This window comes from Callithrix jacchus, chromosome 5, assembly GCF_049354715.1.
Source record: "Callithrix jacchus isolate 240 chromosome 5, calJac240_pri, whole genome shotgun sequence".
Taxonomy (NCBI): Eukaryota; Metazoa; Chordata; class Mammalia; order Primates; family Cebidae; genus Callithrix; species Callithrix jacchus.
The window spans coordinates 110,937,265-110,954,647 of record NC_133506.1 but is presented as its reverse complement, the minus strand read 5'-3'; the positions used below and the strand labels follow the sequence as shown (position 1 = coordinate 110,954,647).

General features: G+C 42.0%; 1 protein-coding gene across 10 annotated transcripts in view; it reads left to right on the top strand.

Annotated features, from left to right (window-relative positions):
- The window catches only part of HLF (HLF transcription factor, PAR bZIP family member), a 59,502-nt gene that overhangs the window by 8,650 nt on the left and 33,469 nt on the right, over positions 1-17,383 (top strand). For 4 of the 10 annotated variants that reach the window (XM_017972635.4, XM_017972634.4, XM_054256250.2 and 1 more), the window contains exon 3: positions 8,697-8,735. The exons of the other annotated variants lie outside the window; for them this stretch is intronic. In XM_017972635.4, the coding sequence (XP_017828124.1) occupies positions 8,697-8,735 (39 nt within the window). The remainder of the gene's footprint in view (positions 1-8,696; positions 8,736-17,383) is intronic. 10 annotated transcript variants of the gene reach the window in all.

The window sequence follows — 17,383 nt, the reverse complement described above, 5'->3', positions numbered from 1 at the left end:
CATGAGAAAGCTGAGCTCTGGAGGGCAGTTCAGATGCCAGGGAAACCTGTTCCGTCCAACATTCTAGCCAGACCCCAAACCCGGCCCTCTCTCCTGCCTGTCTGCCCAGAGGCCCTGTCTTCTCTGCACTGCTGTGGTGGGCAGGATTCCTGGAGGCCAGTTCCTGCCAAGGGTCTTGGCAGAGTCTTTCCAGTTCAGCACTGTGCCTACCAGACTAGAAAAATAGCAATATAAAGGCAGAATTAGGTGGAGGAGAAGGAAAGGGGGTGGGGGAGGAGGGAAGAAAAAGCCTTGCTAACATCCTAATGTAGAAAGCTAGAGGAGGAGAAGACAGCAGTGATTTATTAGGTTTCTCAGAAACCTCTCTTCCAACTAGCACTAATCACTTTTACCCAGGAATCATTTTTTATGTCTCAGCAGTGAAAATGGAGGGAAGAGAGAAGGTAGTAGAGAAAGTAATCAGATGAAAAAAATTAGAAAATATATATTGGAGAAGCACAGGGAGGTACAGAGCCTGTGTTTGATTCTGTAATGGGAGTGGGTGAGAATATTGGTCACAGCTACTATTGATTATAGTATTTGGCCCTCCCCCAGCAAATGTCTTGTCCTGAAGCTACTAAACCACTGTTTTTCTGTATTTAAATATCCCTCAGACTTAGGTGCCTCTGTCTCACCATGCACAATGTCTGTCAGAATGTCCTGTGTTTGAGACACCAATCTATATAAGCAATATAGTAGTAATGTTTTTTAGAGCGTAGAATCCAATATACAAACCAACCTGAGTGTGAATCCTGACTTTGTCACTCATTAGCTGCTCATGATCTCAGGCGAGTCATTTAAATGCTCTGAGCTTTCGGTTTCTCATCCAGAACTTTGGAATAATCATTGGACCTGCCTCATAGGACTGTTGAAGGTCATAGGAACCAATGCATGCAGAGTAATTGTCACAGTGCCTCACACACAGCAGGTACTCAATAACAGCTGCTGCGAGTGGCACCTTCACCATCTAACCCCATTTCCCATGAGAGGACAAAGCATGGGGCTCAAAGAGAGTCTTGATACTTTTCCCTTCCTAGCTAATCAAGAGCTCTGGTCCAGAAATTTGGATTTCTCCCCTGCTTCTCTGCCGAGTCTTGCTTGCCTTTCTCTCAGCCTTTGAGTTTTAGGTGACCTTGAGAAGCTAAATATACACTTGACTCATTCTTCCTGGCTCCTGGGATTAAATAAACAAAATGCATTTTGAAGAAGTTTTTTGTTTGTTTTTGAGACAGGGTCATACTCTGTTGCCCAGGCTAGAGAGCAGTGGCACGATCATGGCACACTGCAGCCTCAACCTCCCAGGCTCAAGAGATCCTTCCACCACAGCCTCCAAAGTAGGTAGGACTACAGGCATGCACTACCACACTTATCTAATTTTTGTATTTTTTTTAATAGAGACAGGGTTTTGTCATATTGCCCAGGCTAGTCTTGAACTCCTGAGCTCAAACATTCCACCCACCTTGGCCTCCCAAAGTGCTGGGATTACAGGTGTAAATCACCGTGCCCTGCCCAAAAAGGTTCTTGATTAGATTTCTTCCATGTCAGATTTGCTAAGAGATCAATCAATTACTGCTACCGTTGAATTTTTAACAATAGACACTAATAATTATATTTAAAGGCAATATAGTGACCTTGGGAGTAAGGAAACCATAAAGGTATGTCATGGCAATGGAAAGGGAGAAGGGTTCAGTTTATCTTCCTGCTTGCAAGCAAGACTTTACACATGCATTCCAGAATAATAATTCATCCTCTCCCCAAGGGGTTCTTTTGTGAGTAAATTCTTAATCTTTCTGAACCTTGATTGTCTCTTCTGCAAAGCGACATCCTTGTTGGGTTTATGTGAGCTTTCTAAAGCTACCATGCAAGAAAGATCCAGCTTGGTGCCCTGAACATACTAGCCCAGCCTTTACCATGAGTCAGTCCAGTTATTTTTCTCTAATAAATGATACAGTGATTAGAAAACAACAGAGAGCTTTGGGAAGCTGAGGCAGGAGGACTGCTTGGAACCAGGAGTTTGAGAGCAGCCTGGGCAACATAGCAAGACCCATCTCTACAAAATATTTTTTAAAAAATATTAGCTGGATATGGTGGCACATAGTGCCTGTAGTCTTGGCTACTTAGGAAGCTGAGGCAGGAGGATCACCTGAGCCCAGGAGTTCAAAGCTACAATGAGCCCTCAATTGCATCACTGCACTCCAGCCTGGGTGACCGAGTGAGACCCTGTCTCTAAAATAAAAAATAAAAAGCAATAGAGGAGGTTTTAGGAGGCGAAGAGCAATGTGCATGGTCCCAGAAATAGCATCCGTTTTTGCTTTGTGCTTTGGTGTTTTGATTTGTGCACCCTGAGGAAGAGAGACAAGAGTACAATTTGGCTGCTGGTCTCAAGAGACAGTGATTTAGTAGGAAAGATAAGACTTTTAGGCAAAGTGATGAGTGACGGGACAAACTAGCATGCTCCCAGTGTCATATAATGCGTATATAGAGGCCTCTAATATCTGTTGAAAAGAGGAGGTTGAAAGATTAATCAAGAAAATGATTAAAAATTTTAACAATAAATAAGGGAGCACATAGCAGCTTTTAATAAAGCTGCCAGACCTCACAGGAAGCAGCCTTTGCTCAAAGCAAAGGTGCCTGGGGTGAGGCTTCTTGGAAGAGTTGTAGCTTGTGTTGGGCCCGGAAGGAGGGGTAAGAGAGCCAGATTGGAGAGTTTAATGCCCCACAAAGTTATAGAGGCAGGAATGCCCACAGGGTGTTTTAGGCAACAGAGTGTAGATCCAATTTGACTGGTGCAGAAAATTCATCTGAAGGAGTCAGGGAGATGAGTCAGAGAGGTTGGTGCCAGTCAGGCTGACAGCTTCATGAGTACCAGGCTGCAGAGCTTGAACTTTATCCAGGGCAATAGGGAGCCATTGAAGGTTTTTGAGCAGGACAGTGGCATGTGAACATTTCTACTTGAGTTCAAGGTTGGATTTGAAACGTTTTTAGAAACTTGACAATAATTTCCTCTGGCAAACCAGGATTTCCTTATTTTTATTATTTTGAAAATAAACACTCTCCCTTGAACATCAAACAGCTTTTCAAAACACGATGTTCTAATGATCCAGAGAAAGTAATTCAAAAACACAGGGTTTAGGTTTCATTTATAAAACCCATAATTTTGGTGATTGGGGGAAACATTCTTTGGCAAGGAAATAGTTTGAGGGATTTGATAGGTTCAGAATTTAAAAGTCCAAAAGCAGGCCTGGTCTCATAGGAGTAGAAAAATAGATTTTAATAAACCCAACTCATTAACGTTTATCACTTTTAAATGCCTCTATTTTATACAGCTTACTAGGTTTGCAAATAAATATATTGAACCAGATGTTATGAGTATGTTTGTGTGTGTGGGTGGGTGAAGGGGCATGCATGCATTTGGGTTTGTGGGTGGGGGTGGGGAAGTTAATGTCTCAGTGATACAAATAGTACCTGATTATAAGGATTACCTGCAGCAGTAATATCAAGCTAAAAATACTTAGCCAAGTTTCTGGTTAGCTTATTAATTTTACTCCTGGGAGACAAAGGAGTCATTATTACAGTTTTGCATTCTTGAGTCCTGACCTTGTATTTGTGGCTCCCTTCTTCCCTGAAACCAGAATTCTACATCATGCTTAGATATGGGGTGTGTGTGTGTGTGTGTGTGTGTGTGTGTGTGTGTGTGTGTGTGTGTTTCATTTTGGGAGTACTGGCAGAGGAAAGGGACGTTGTGGGAGGGGATAGAATTGGGGGGATAGGACTGCTGAATGTCCCGTACATGAAATGACTTGCTCAGGTACCTCCCAAAGTGTGCTCTGATATCAAGCCAAGATTTCACAAGGCTGAAGGAGTTGCCATAACCCAATCTAGTTCACGTAAATAAAAAATAGCAGTCAATGTAGGCAATTTCACCTCCAGCTACATATAGTAGACAATTACAGGAGTGTTGGCAGAACCAAGAGTCTGCTGGGGAAGAAACTATACAGTATTTGTTTCTGTTAAATTGGCTTGTGTTAAAATGGTGGGTACAGACTCCATGACCGAATGTGAAAATTTCTAAAATGCTGGTTTTCTTTCTTTTCTAACTTTAACAAATGGATGTTAGTCCCTTAACTCACTACCCATCCAATCTCATTTTCTTTCCTGAAAAACTACACAGCTCCCCTGTCACACAGGGTTTGTAAAAGTTTTGTTTTTAGAAGTTTAATCTGGGATTTGTTTCCTTAATGATCTTTGGAAGAATGCTTTGGAATTTGAGGGCTTATAATGAGACATGTCTTGTGGCTATTAAACTCTGTTGCCTCTCAAATTTTGCCTGGGAGACCCTAGATTCCTAAAAACAATGAGTACATGCTACAGAAAGATGCTCCAGGGAGCTGCAGCACTAAATCATCTGTGACAAAATGTTCTCATAGAAAGTGGAATTGCATAAATGGATCAGCAGAAATAAATGCTTTGGCAGAAATTCCTTGAGTGGGGAAGAGCAATGCTTTCTTTTCTAATTAGCTCTGGGTAACAGTCTGCTGTGGAGCCCAGGCATGGACAGTAGAGCAGGAAAGCCTCATCACTGCTCCCTGAGTGCTTCTGCACTTAATGGAAAGAGTTAAGCCTGTTGGCTCATCCACAATGCCTCTTGAATTGAATTGAATGGGAAACACAAAGGTTTGTTTGGGGGAAGGATGCCACCAGGTCCTGACCAATGGGAGTCAATGCTGTAAACCAGATGAACAAGATCATCTAGATGTGCAGTAATCAGATTACCCAAAACAGAAATCTCAATACCTCAAGATATGAAGGGTTCTTTTAAGGATAGTGGCGAACAGTTAAACTCAGCCTGCTCCAAGGATTGAACAGAAGACTTAATTTGCCTTAGGATGGATTCATTATAATGTGGGCTGAGTTAGTATCACTGAAGGAGACCATACAGGCTCTTACTAGAGAACCCTGAAAACAGGACAGAGGTCTCAGATCCAATCAAAATAGTATTGCCTTTAAAAGGCCAAAGGCCATTGAAAGATTTATAGACGAAAGAGTAGGTAATATGAAATGTAAAGACAGAAGTAAAGCCTTGAGTTTCTGAAGACAAGAAGAGAGAAATTTGCAGAACTGACTTCGTAAGAATTTCATAGAATTTGTATTGTGATAGATTCCTTGGTATTAGTATGCCTTCCTGGGGGAGTATTTTTCTTCCTCATACAATCTGAAGCATGTTTATTTCAAATGGGCAGTGACAACTAAATGGTTAAAAAATAATATTTACATTCATGTCAAAAAATTATTTTTAACATTGTAACTGAAATGTACCCAAACCTAGCAGGCCAGATAATGATATTTAGTTATTGGATTCCTAGAAGACTAATGACAGGAAGATTCAGTGTTACACAAACTAGGTATAAAGAAACAATTCAGGTCTACTTATATTTTATTTTTCCTTTGACCCTCTCACTCGCCTGGCAGTAACACTGCATTAAGATTTTATAATCATTTTATGTTGATTTTGTTAAAAAACTAAAATTTATATCTTTGTCTTCTTTATAAAGAAAGATATTTCTAGCTGAGCACAGTGGCTGAGTCCTATAATCCCAGTGCTTTGGGTGGCCAAGGTGGGAAGATCACTTGAGGCCAAGAGTTCAAGACCAGCCTGGGTAACAGAGTGAAACCCCCTCTCTACATTATACATTCTTTAAACATTTAAAAAGAAAAATATTAGCAAAATATTAACAGATAATAACAGATTAATTATGCAAACATAATTTTGGGACACAGAGTTAACTTGAGTGCAAAACAGTTTTTAAAGATTTTAACTGTGTATATATAAATTAATATTCTGAACCACAAGTATATATTAGTGAATAGCAAAAGAATTTTTGTCATTCAGACATTTCAGTAATTCAGATTAGCATTCCCACCAAATTGTTGCCAGTTATCTCCATCTGTCCCCTTCTGCATTCCCCCCAACCACTCAATTTTCATATCTTTAAAGTTAAATTTTCACATAAGTACATGGAACCAAAATATCATTTTCATTCATTTACCTGCCACCAGAGAGGATGCCATCGGCCACCCCAAAGATGGTGGGATCTATCAGGCATATAACTCTTCTGCATTTGTTCCCTTCATTGTAAGTGAGGATGCTAATACCTGCTCCAAAGGATTCCTGGAGAAGTAAATGAGAGGCTACATATAAAGCACTTAGAACAGTGCTCAATATATAAATGGCAGCTTTCAGCAGTTTTATTTTTATTCTCCAATTACTATTCCTTCTTCCACCTCCATGGCTATTTTATGGACACTGAAGTAGGAACACATCTTGTGTTACAGCAGTGCTATACCAGTGATGACCTGGAAACTGCTTTTGAGTTATTGCAGGAAAGAAAGGATCATGAAGAGATAAAGCAGGTGAGCATCCTGTGTATTTACACCTGTGAGAAGAAACATCCCACCTCAGATACCATTTGTGTCCTATTACCCTTGCATGTCACAGTGTAACTGCCTGCTTTCTTGAATAGCTCTTCTAATAGATGTATGCTCTGCTGGCCCAGGCTGTGTCTTCCATCTCCATATGTCCTGCTGTGCCTGCATATGTCTTCTGGTACTATGCCTGGAAGATCTTGAGTGGAGAAGGGTGAAATGGAATTTAGAATACACTTCCTTTAGTGCTCTAGAGCCTTTCTAGCATGCTGCCAGATTTGTGTTTGAGGTTTCTTCTTTTTGCCCTTGGTGACACTTCTGGGCCATGAAGTTGTGGACTGGCTGTCCTCTAGTTGTTGGTGATGGGCTCTTGAGTGACGTGGAGGCAGGAAAATGGGTTTTCAATGGTCACAAAACTCCCTGGCCTTCTGCTCTCCTTAGTGTGAGTCTCAAATATTTTCTCCATAGCTCTCCTTTGTCTGTACCAGAGGGAAAAGTGGCAGGGAGGTGTCCAGATAGGAAAGAATGGACTTTTCTGCTGAACTGGAATGGAAATATAAGAAAATTGTAAAAACAAAAGTAGATTGTTTGGAAAAAATGTTTCAAAACAGTTTTTACACCAAGGGGACAACTAGAAGTTGATTGACTTAAGAACTGAGATTCTTAAACTGGTGTGATAAAGTTGATATGACTTTACTTTCCAACTAGTTTACAGCTATGAGGTTCTTGGCCCTTGGCATGTGTCTTGATACAAGATGTTGTGCACTGTACATACGGGTGTGGCAGGATAAGGCTTTTAAAGGTACAGCAGTTTAAAGGCATTACAAAATATATCAGCATGAAACTAGGCAAGATTTTCCCCTCTTGAGAGGGATGTTCCATTTCAGCTAAAGCCCCCTCAGCATATTTTTGTATCCCAGCAAATATCTCTGAGTCACAGCTGGGCGCAGTGGCTCATGCCTGTAATCCCAGCACTTTGGGAGGCTGAGGAGGGTGGATCACTTGAGGTTAGGAGTTTGAGACCAGCCTGACCAACATGGTGAAACCCCATCTGCTAAAAATACGAAATTAGCTGGGTATGGGGGTGGGCACCTGTAATCCCAGCTACTCAGGAGGCTGAGACAGGAGAATCACTTGAACCCAGGAGGCAGAGGTTGCAGTGAGCTGAGATTGCACCATTGCACTCCAGCCTGGACAACAAAAGTGAAACTCCATCTCAAAATTAAAACCAGAAAAGCAAAACAAAATAAATCTCTGAGTCCCTCCCCCACTTTTATAACAGAGTGGACACAATGCTCTCAAGTTTAAATCAGCCAAATTCAATGTGAAATCATAGCAGTAGTCGTTATGTATTAAAACCAGGATTGTCCTAAACACTTACTGTAGTTGTAGAAAATCAACTTATATTAGAAATGATATTGGTCCCTGGAATTTAGTCTGTTCCCAAGAGGACTGAATGTCATGAATATGTTGCCAAAGTATGTTTTCTTTTTTTCTCCATCAGCCCTTCCATTCTGACTAAAGGCAGCTTAAAAATAAATTTGGGCATATCTCGGTGGCCAAAAACCATGGAGATCAGGATGAAATCATTTTCAAGGCAGAAATAACAAGCGTTGATAAAGATATTCAGAGAAACACAGTCCTAATAGCATCAGCACGTGATTGTGCGGCCCTTGAGTCACGAAGCTAAATTCAATTTGGAATCAGGGGTCTACTGAAAAGCCAGGAAACTTTGAGCAAGAAACTTGAATTGTGAGCCCCCATGTCCTCATCCAGAACATGACATGGCGACCCTATTTCGCAGGGTTGTTGTGCAACTTAAATTACATTGACAAGCTGTCAGTGATAGGGTGTGGGATCCTGCCTACTTGGGTTGTCACTCAGTTTTACTTCGGCGTCCGATTCTGGTCTGTAAAGACCATGTTCTAAAATGCACTTGTAGTTAATATCTTTGGAGTCTTGCTTCCAGGGTTCTGAGTTGCTGGACTAGGTCTTTGTAAGCTCTGTGATGCTGCTTTGGGAAAACAAGAGACCTATTCTGTAGTGCCAGCTATGCTATAATTGGAAGTATAACTTTAGGTGTTCAGCTTCTCTGGCTTTTACTTCTTCATCTTTAAAGTGGGAATAATCTATATCTTTCTAACTTCTAAGTATGTCATAAATAGAAAACTGACCAAACAGTTCACAATCAATGTCCATATTGGTTTAACACTATTATTTCCATTGGTTTTCAGGTGACAAAAGATGGAAAACATACAGCAAGAATTTCAAAGGTAGGCCAGTTCCAAAGAGCACTGAACTTGGAGTCAGCCAATCTAGGTTCTAAAGCCAGTTTGTCAGCATTAGGTGTCTCTTATCAGATCACCAAATCTCTAAAAGCCTCATTTTTCTTTTCTATAAAATGTAGGTGCTGTTTCTAGCTTTGTGACCCCGTGTTCAAAGATTACTATGAGCTGGGAGACGATTAACATTCACATTTTGATGTCTAAAAAAATGTAAAGCCTCTCGTGGGGGTAATGGAGCTGCTCCCGAGCCAAGTAGATGGATTAAGAATCTGACATTCTGCCACTCATAAAGGATGATGGAATTTAAAAACTAAAGCTGAAAAGCAAAAGACATTTAACACCTTTTGGGGAGAAAAAAAGCAACAACAATCAAGCTACTTTCTTAAAAAATGGTCTTCATGCTGAATGGGAACCACCAGATTTTCTCTGGTGTTCAGTATTCCAGGGGAATGCTGAAAATAAATTAGTAACTGGCTGGAATCATTGCTCCAAGGATTGGATTTCTTAGCAGTAGTTTATTAGCCAGACAAAATAATTTTTTTATAAAGAAAAAGAAAAAAAAGGAAAGCCACAGAAGGAGAAATTCCAGGGCCCACTGCTAGCTCTTTTGATGGCAACTTTTCTAGAAGGGCAGTGGCCAGAGGGGGCCTTTGGCCGCTTCTCTGGATGGTTGGAATCAGGTTTGTAGGACCTGTGTGTAATAGTAGGTTTCATCTTGCAGCTGGCTCTGATGGATTACTAGGTGCCTGGAATGTCATCTTGAAAGCCTAAGGCTTGGTCTGGGCTCAGTGAAAAGAGTTCTGTGATTAATTAGTGATGTCTGCCCTGGGCTTGGGTGGGGCAATACTGGTGCCGGTATTTGCTGTCCTGTCGGAGCAGGTTGGGAAGCTTCCTTAGGACTTGTCCTTCTACTGGGCAGCAGATCAGGGACTCAGGCCAGTGTTGTTTCCGATGTCCCGGAAAAGTGTTTTCTGAGCCTCCAGCACATAATGTTTTATTCTCTGAAGGAGGCTTACTCTGATTAACTTAACAGATAGAATGGAAGAAAGGAAGTCTATTGATTTGGCTCCTTGGTCACCAGAGAGGAATTGCAAGGAGGAGGGAAGCTGTAATTCCAACGTGTAATTCCGTGGATACTCCAAGGAAGCACAGGCATAGGTGCCACTGATTCAGCAGAGGCAGCCACAAACCATAGGCCCTGGTAAGCTGCTTGTTGCCAGAGGTCATGGCTGCAGATTCCAGGGAAACTGTGTCCTTGGTTGGCAGTCAGCCGTACACTCCATACATGCGATCCTTGATGTTTGCAATCATAGTGTAGCCCCCTTTTTAAAGGAAGCTTTAGAGAACTTGCCAGTCTGTTAAGGATTGAGGGTGATTTTCAGTTATCCATGCTAATGGAATAGACAAGCTGAAGTTTACTTCTCAGCTGTGGAACGTGCTTTGTTTTTGTGCTGTTGATCTGCTTTCTTGGTAAGGTTTGAACTCTTCAGATTTTTCTTTCTATAAAGAATGGTTGAGGGGGAGTGTAGTGCTTTTTGCAGCTCCCCCAGTATGTTTCTAACATAGCCAGCCAAATGTCTCTGAGCCCTCCCAGACTCCTAACTTTAAATCCATGAACTGCACCAGAGAAATAATCAACCCGTTGCAATTTGTTGAGCACTAACTATGTGCTCCTTGGGATCCAGGTAACTGTGTGACAAGGACTTGATCCAAGGGTGCATTGGGCAACAGGGTGAAGTGGGCTCCAGGTTAAACACTGGCTATGGGGATTTACAAAAGAGTTCACTGAGAGTGGGCCTGACTTCCTCTGCCACTCATGTTTCCTATTGTTTCCAGTAACTGCACTTGAGCTCTGCATACGATTAACTTTCAATTATCCTGAGGCTGATTAACTGGTTTGCAGATTAACCAAGGTGAAGGCTCACCTGGGCCTGGGAATCACTCATCAACTCAGCTGCTCCATAATTAGCTGGGGATGGCTGATAGCTGCCCCAGGGTTGGGAAGCCTGGGAACTGGGCGACTGCAGGGGAGTGGGACCAGGGGTGACTTCTTCCAGGAACTTCTCTCTCCAACCAGAGGAGCCCTCCAGCCCTGTAAAGTTCTGCATTCTTCCCCACAGTACCTGAGAGTCAGAAGTTCTCTGGGTCCTGGTACTCTGCTCTACCTTTCAGCTCCTGGCCCAACACCTTGTTCAAATTGGAAACAAGTTAACCACAGGGCACAGTGAATTTGAAAGTCTGGAAATTAAGTAATATATTGAAAGTAGACCCAGTGAGCAGGGGCCACTAATCCCCTTTCTTCCTCAGCCTAGGAACCTCCTCCTTTCTCAAGATACAGACTCATAGGCTTGAGACCCTGAACAGTGGATCTCTTTTGAGGTCAGTGGAGAACAAGACCACCGAAGCAAGGAGTCAGGGGCTTCCCACAAAAGCAAAGCTCCCCAGAGTCCAGGCCGCCCCAAGGTGATTGTTTGGGTTGCTTGTGATTGCCTCCCATGGTTGCCCCGGTTCACAGAGAGTTGGCTGCATTTGACTGGGTCCCTGTGGGCTGAGGATTTGGAAATATGTATATTTGTCACACCTTATAGCAGACCAGAATATGTGTAGTTTAACTTAGGAGTCAACCTCCTGCCATATTTGGAATGTTTAGAGATGTGGTACCTTGGATCCCAGGTATAGTCAAAATCTTGAGTGTTCATTGAGGACTTTGGTCCGTGGCCCACCAAGAAAGAATAAACATTTGCTCAGGATCATGTTTGATGGGATTCCATGGATTATTTTTGTTTCTTAAGCAGCATTCCCCTGAGCCTTTGACATGTCTTTCTATCTCTGGCAGTGTTCTCACTTGCATTTGCCAGGCCTGCAATTCCCCTGCCTTGATACAACACAGTGTGCCGGCAGCTGCAGTCCCTTTTCAGCCAGGGCCATGGGTTTCCTTGGGTCCTTCTCTCTGGCTCACGTTTTCCCAGGGCTGTTGGTGTGTACAGTCTAGAGATCACATTTTATTAACACAAAGAAATCTGCTTGGGCTGCCTGGCTCTTGCAGTCACATGGAGAGAAATGTGTTCCTTTGGTCCTTCAGCCTGCAGCTCTCTGTGCAAAATACAGCAGAGAGCTGGGCACTGGGCCAAGCTTACATTTCACTTCGGAACACACTTTCACATCACTCCTTGGCAGAACATCCACGGCGGTGTCTATTTGGGGAGTAAGTTAGAGAAGTGTTGTTTCTCTCATGAGTGTCGAGAGATAGGACCTTTAGAAAATGTTTTGCTTTTCCCCTGTCTTCATCTTCTTCATGGTGCCCAGGTACAAAGGTGATCCAGCTAAATGTGGCAGCAGTGCCTGAGAGAAGCCCCTTCCTTCCTCGGGCCACCCTTTTCCCTTGCAAAATCAGTAAACGGAGCCAGGCCCGCCTGGGACAGAGAAACTTAGGCCAAGGTAATAACATCAAAACCAAAGTCCTGGAACTCTTGAGTAAGCTAGTTACCCTCCCAGATAAAACAACTTTGTTGTCCAAATCTTCTTTCCAAAGATCTATGACTTTTCTAGTGTTGGTCTGAGGCCAGCCGTGGAAGGAAGGAACTTCAGCAAGCCTCCTGGAATGGCAAACACTGTTAAAATAAACAAATGGACCTCTGCCATTTGGTTTTCCCTGACTTGTCTATTTTTATTTCTTTTCTTCCCCCTTGCACTTTACCTCTCAATAGTACCCTCCTTTCTCCACCCCTACTCCCATTCTCATCTCACTTTTCTCGGGCCAAGCTGGCTGTTTTGCCTTAAGTAAAACAAAGATCTAATTTCCAAAAGAGGAATTAGGATAAAGAGGTGGTGTAATTCATTTTCTTGGGGTAATCTTTCTTCCCCCAGCTCCTCTATGGTCTCTTCTGGTAGGTGGCCACCTGAAATTTGACTTGTGTTTGAAAATAAAGTTTGTTTTGGAATTTTAAACCCTCCTTAGGAAAGATCTGAATCGTTAGAAAACAAAGATTTATTGGAATAATACTGACGTTTCTTTTCTCAATGAAATAGATCCCTTTCATAATAAATGGTTGAAAATAAACTCTTTTTCCCCATCACACCAAGCCATAAATTCCATAAGGATTTCCTAAGTGCCAAGCCTTATTCAGAGTCTTATATTTATTGCTTTGGAATGTTACTTTTGCCATCAGTATCATCCAACCAAGCAACAACCAGTCAAGACTTACAGAAACTTTTCCAGCTAGATGCATGTGCCAGGCTGCTGCTTCCTACTGATGGAAGGCCTCCCTTGTCATAGAGGATGCCCAAAGTCTCAGGGCCTGGGTACAGCCTCCTGCCAGTCCGCAGGTGCAGTCTTTGCTTACTCCACAGAAGGGAGGTGACAGAAACCCATTCCACCTGTCTCAAAAACCTGCTGGTAATTAATTTTTTAAAATAATGACAAGTTCTCACATGGCTGGTAGATGCATTAGCTCAATTGGCCAGTGGGGAGAAGGGGGGCGGGAAGCAGGGGAGAAGCATGCTGCTTCAAAGAGTAATACTGTTGCAGTCACATTAGTCATTCCAGGGAAGGTTAGATAAGGTTATTGAAAAGATGAAGTCACCCTGTACATTGAAAGAGATCTTTTGAATCTTCTGTTGAGAAATAGTTGAAGATCAGAAGTTTATTTGGAGCTTTGCTCCACCTTCCCCTTATAAATGAGACTGGTGTTTCTTAAAAGCCACACTTTCTTTTTTGATTGACAAAAGCTCTGATAGTTGATGATTGAGAGTCATCTGGAGCCAGCATCAAGAGTCAGTTCTCCATTACTCATGTGTGGATTATCTGTTTGGTGTACTAGCTATGGTCAATGTGCAAGGCCTGGCCAGCTGCCATTTGCCACCCAGCAAAACAACACCATAAGGCTTCTACCTCCTGCTGTTCTTGGGAAGTGTTCAGGGAATGTAATTTCATTTTATATTTAACTGAAACAACGCACAGTGCATTTCCTTGGTGCATTCTAACAGCAGGACAGTTATTCAGAATGGACTCTGTCTGGACTACTTTGAAAATCAGTAATTTAAATTGTTTGATCTATGTTTGGCCTATCCTCATACCAGTGTAAATACTTTAATCCTGTAAGACATTCTCATTTTGCGTAAAACAGGTGAAAGTTTGTTGAAATCCATCCTCCCAACTCCCAAAACACTCTGGATAGCTTGGTAGGTCCCTGTGGACTCCCTGTAGTTGACTTTCAAGTTTCCCAGAGGTGGAGACTGGCTTTTATCTCTAATACCTAAGCAGCTGCTTTGTACCAGAGGTGATATACGGGAAACATTTGTTGAATGAATGAAGTAACAAAGATACTAATTCATTAGAAATGGTTTGAAATGAGTACTTGTCTTGACAGAATTTTGTTCAACATAGTGGGTCTTTGCAAAAGATCCTGATGGTGTGATGACACCTTTGGGACAGATGTGAGTCAGGACGGTCATGGAGGAAGCAAAGTGCAGATATAGCCCTGCTAATAGGCTCATCATAACATTTCAGTCAGTGAGTTTTTTTCCTCATGTGAACATTTCATTACTTTCTTTTCTTCCTTTTTTCTTTTTCCTTTTTTTTTTTTTTTTTTTTTTTTTTGAGACAGAGTCTTAGTTTATTGCTTAGGCTGCAGTGGTACAATTTCAGCTCACTGCAACCTCTGCCTCCTGGGCTCAAGTCATTCTCCTGCCTCAGCCTCCCGAGTAGCTGGGACTACAGACATGCACTACCATGCCAAGCTAATTTTTGTATGTATTTTTAGTAGAGAGGGGTTTCACCATGGTGGCCAGGCTTGTCTCGAACTCCTGACCTCAAGTGATCCACCTCCTTGACCTCCCAAAGTGCTGGGATTACAGGCATGAGCCACCACACCCAGCCAGTTTCACTATTTTCTGATTTTATTCAAGGCCAGAAGCTGTGGCTCACACCTGCAATTCCAGCTCTTTGGGAGGCCAAGACGGGTGGATCACTTGAGCTCAGGAATTTGAGACCAGCCTGGGCAATGTAAGGAAACCTCGTTTTTACCCAAAATAGAAAAAAAATTAGCCGGGTATGGTGGTGTGCACCTGTAATCCCAACTACTATGGAGGCTGAGGTGGAAAGATCGCTTGAACCCAGGAGGCAGAGGTTGCAGTGAGCCGAGATCACACCACTGCACTCCAGCCTGGGTGGGCTGACCCAGACCCTGTCTCAAAAAAAAATAAATTAAAAAAAAAAGATTCAAGAATGAAGTGTTTTCAGAGAAGAGGATTTAGATGTTTACAAATAAAAGTGGATATTGACCCCCCAATTTTCCACCCTTTGATCACAGAGACATGATTGGAAGTCAGCAGCTCCAGCCTGCATGTTCCCAGATCACCTGTAAGAGTTCTTAAAACTCATCCCACAGGTTCTTAATTGGGATTTTTAACTGGGTAAGTAGAGAAGCTCCATGTTGCGTTGGGGGGAAGGGAGGATGCAGATGGATAAAAATTTTTTGAAAAAACATAAATTTATATTTCTTTGGCTAATAGATACAGGAGAATGCCTCTCCTCTCCATGTGTCATGACAGGGTATAGCTTCTTTGAACACAGGATTTGACTGGCTTACAGAATGGCACTTCTCCCCATGCCCGCCAGTGATAAGGGGCACTAAACCAGACTTGGCCTTGCTAAAGGCTTCCAAGAACCAGGCCATGAGCAGTTGCACCCCATCACAGAGGTATGTGCAGCTGGCGGGAAGCTGCCCTTCTGGTTCACTGACTCAAGAGTTGGAACAGATTAATCCCTGGATTTACAGTGCCCTCAGTATCCCTGTGCAGAGTTCATTCTATGTACCCCAGACCCTATGTGCCCAGCACAGGAAATATAGTGTGAGCCTCTGGCAATACCCAGATTTGCTTGAGCCTCCTCACATTTGCTTCTTCTGTTCAGCTTAATGTGCCTCAGTTTACTAATATGCTGGCAGAAGTAACATCCCTCTTGCCAAGGTAGAAAAGTTCTCTGCATAAAATAGTGCATAAAATTATTCCTATGATGAGGCATTTGAAAAATTAATTTGAGAATGACTTAAAATATAGAACACTTTTTTAAAAATATGGCAAACATCCTTATTCGTCTCACCCAGAATTAACAATTCAGTATAGTTGCCATATATTCATATATAAATTTACCTATGCATTCATATATGAATCTAAACATTGCAGATTCAGTTGGGGGTTTCAGGGAACTTTTTGTAAAAAGAAATGCATTTAGTTCATAAGGCCTGATTGAGATTATTCCAAGTCTGTTTTCTCAGCTCTTAATTCTTCCTAGCACTTTGCATTCATTGTATTAATAAATAAGCCTGTTTTCAGCCTAGTTTAAAAAAAAAAAAAAGGCCAGCCTGGTTCATTAGAATTCTGCATTTCCTTTGGTTATTTGTTGGAGAGCAGGGGGCTCACTGGCACAGAGTTCCTAGATATTTCACTTTGGAATGTGAAAGGAGTATCTCTTGACAACCCAAGGAGAACTTGCCTCAGAATGATCTTTATTCCTCAGTGCTGAAAAAGAAAACCAGGCAAATAAGCACAACCAACACTAACAGAAGACCTTGGTGCAGCATCAAGAATTAAAGTACTGTACTCTATGGAAAACAGTATGGAGGTTCCTCAAAAAACCAGAAATAGATCTAGCATATGACCCAGCAGTGCCACTGGGGGTATACAGGCATATTCATTTTATTGGACTTCGCTTTGTTATACTTTGCCAATCGCGTGTTTACTAAAAATTGAAGGTTTGTGGTAACCCTGAATTGCACAAGCCTGTTGGCACCATTTTTCTAACAGCATGTGTTCACTTGGTGTCTCTGTCATATTTTGGCAATTCTAGCAATATTCAAAGTTTTCATTATTATTAGTTATGGTGATCTGTGATTAGTGATCTTTTATGTTAGTATTGTTATTATTTGGGGACATCATGAATTACATCCATATAAGATGGTGAACTTAATAAGCGTTATGTGTGTCCTTCTGAGTGCTTCACCAACTGGCCATTCTCCTGTTTCTCTCCCTCTCCTTGGGATTCCTGTTTGCTGAGACACAACAATATTGAAAGTAGGCCAATTAATAACCATATTTTGGCCTCTAGGCACTAATGTGTACAGAAGAGTCACAGGTCTCTCACTTTCAATCAAAAGCTAGAAATGAGTAAGCTTAATTAGGAAGGCAGATTGAAAGCCAACACAGGCCAAAAGCTTGGATTCTTGAGCCAAACAGTCAGCCAAGTTATGAATGCAAAAGAAAAGTTCTTGAAGGAAATTCAAAGTACTACTCCAGTGAACACACAAACGATTAGAAAGTGAAACAGCCATATTGCTGATATGAAGAAAGTTTGAGTGTCCTGGATAGAAGATCAAGCCATCCACCACATTCCCTTAAGCCAAAGCCTAATCCAGAGCAAGGGTCTGACTTCCTTCAATTTTATGAAGGCTGAAGCTGCAGAAGAAAAGTTTGAAGCTAGCAGAGGTTGAGTCATGAGGTTTAAGGAAATAAGCCATCTCCAGAACAAAAAAAGTGCAAGGTGAAGCAGCAAGAGATGATGTAGAAGCTGTAGCAAATGATCCAGAAGATCTAGCTAAGATCGTTGATGATGGTGGCTATACTAAACAACAGATTTT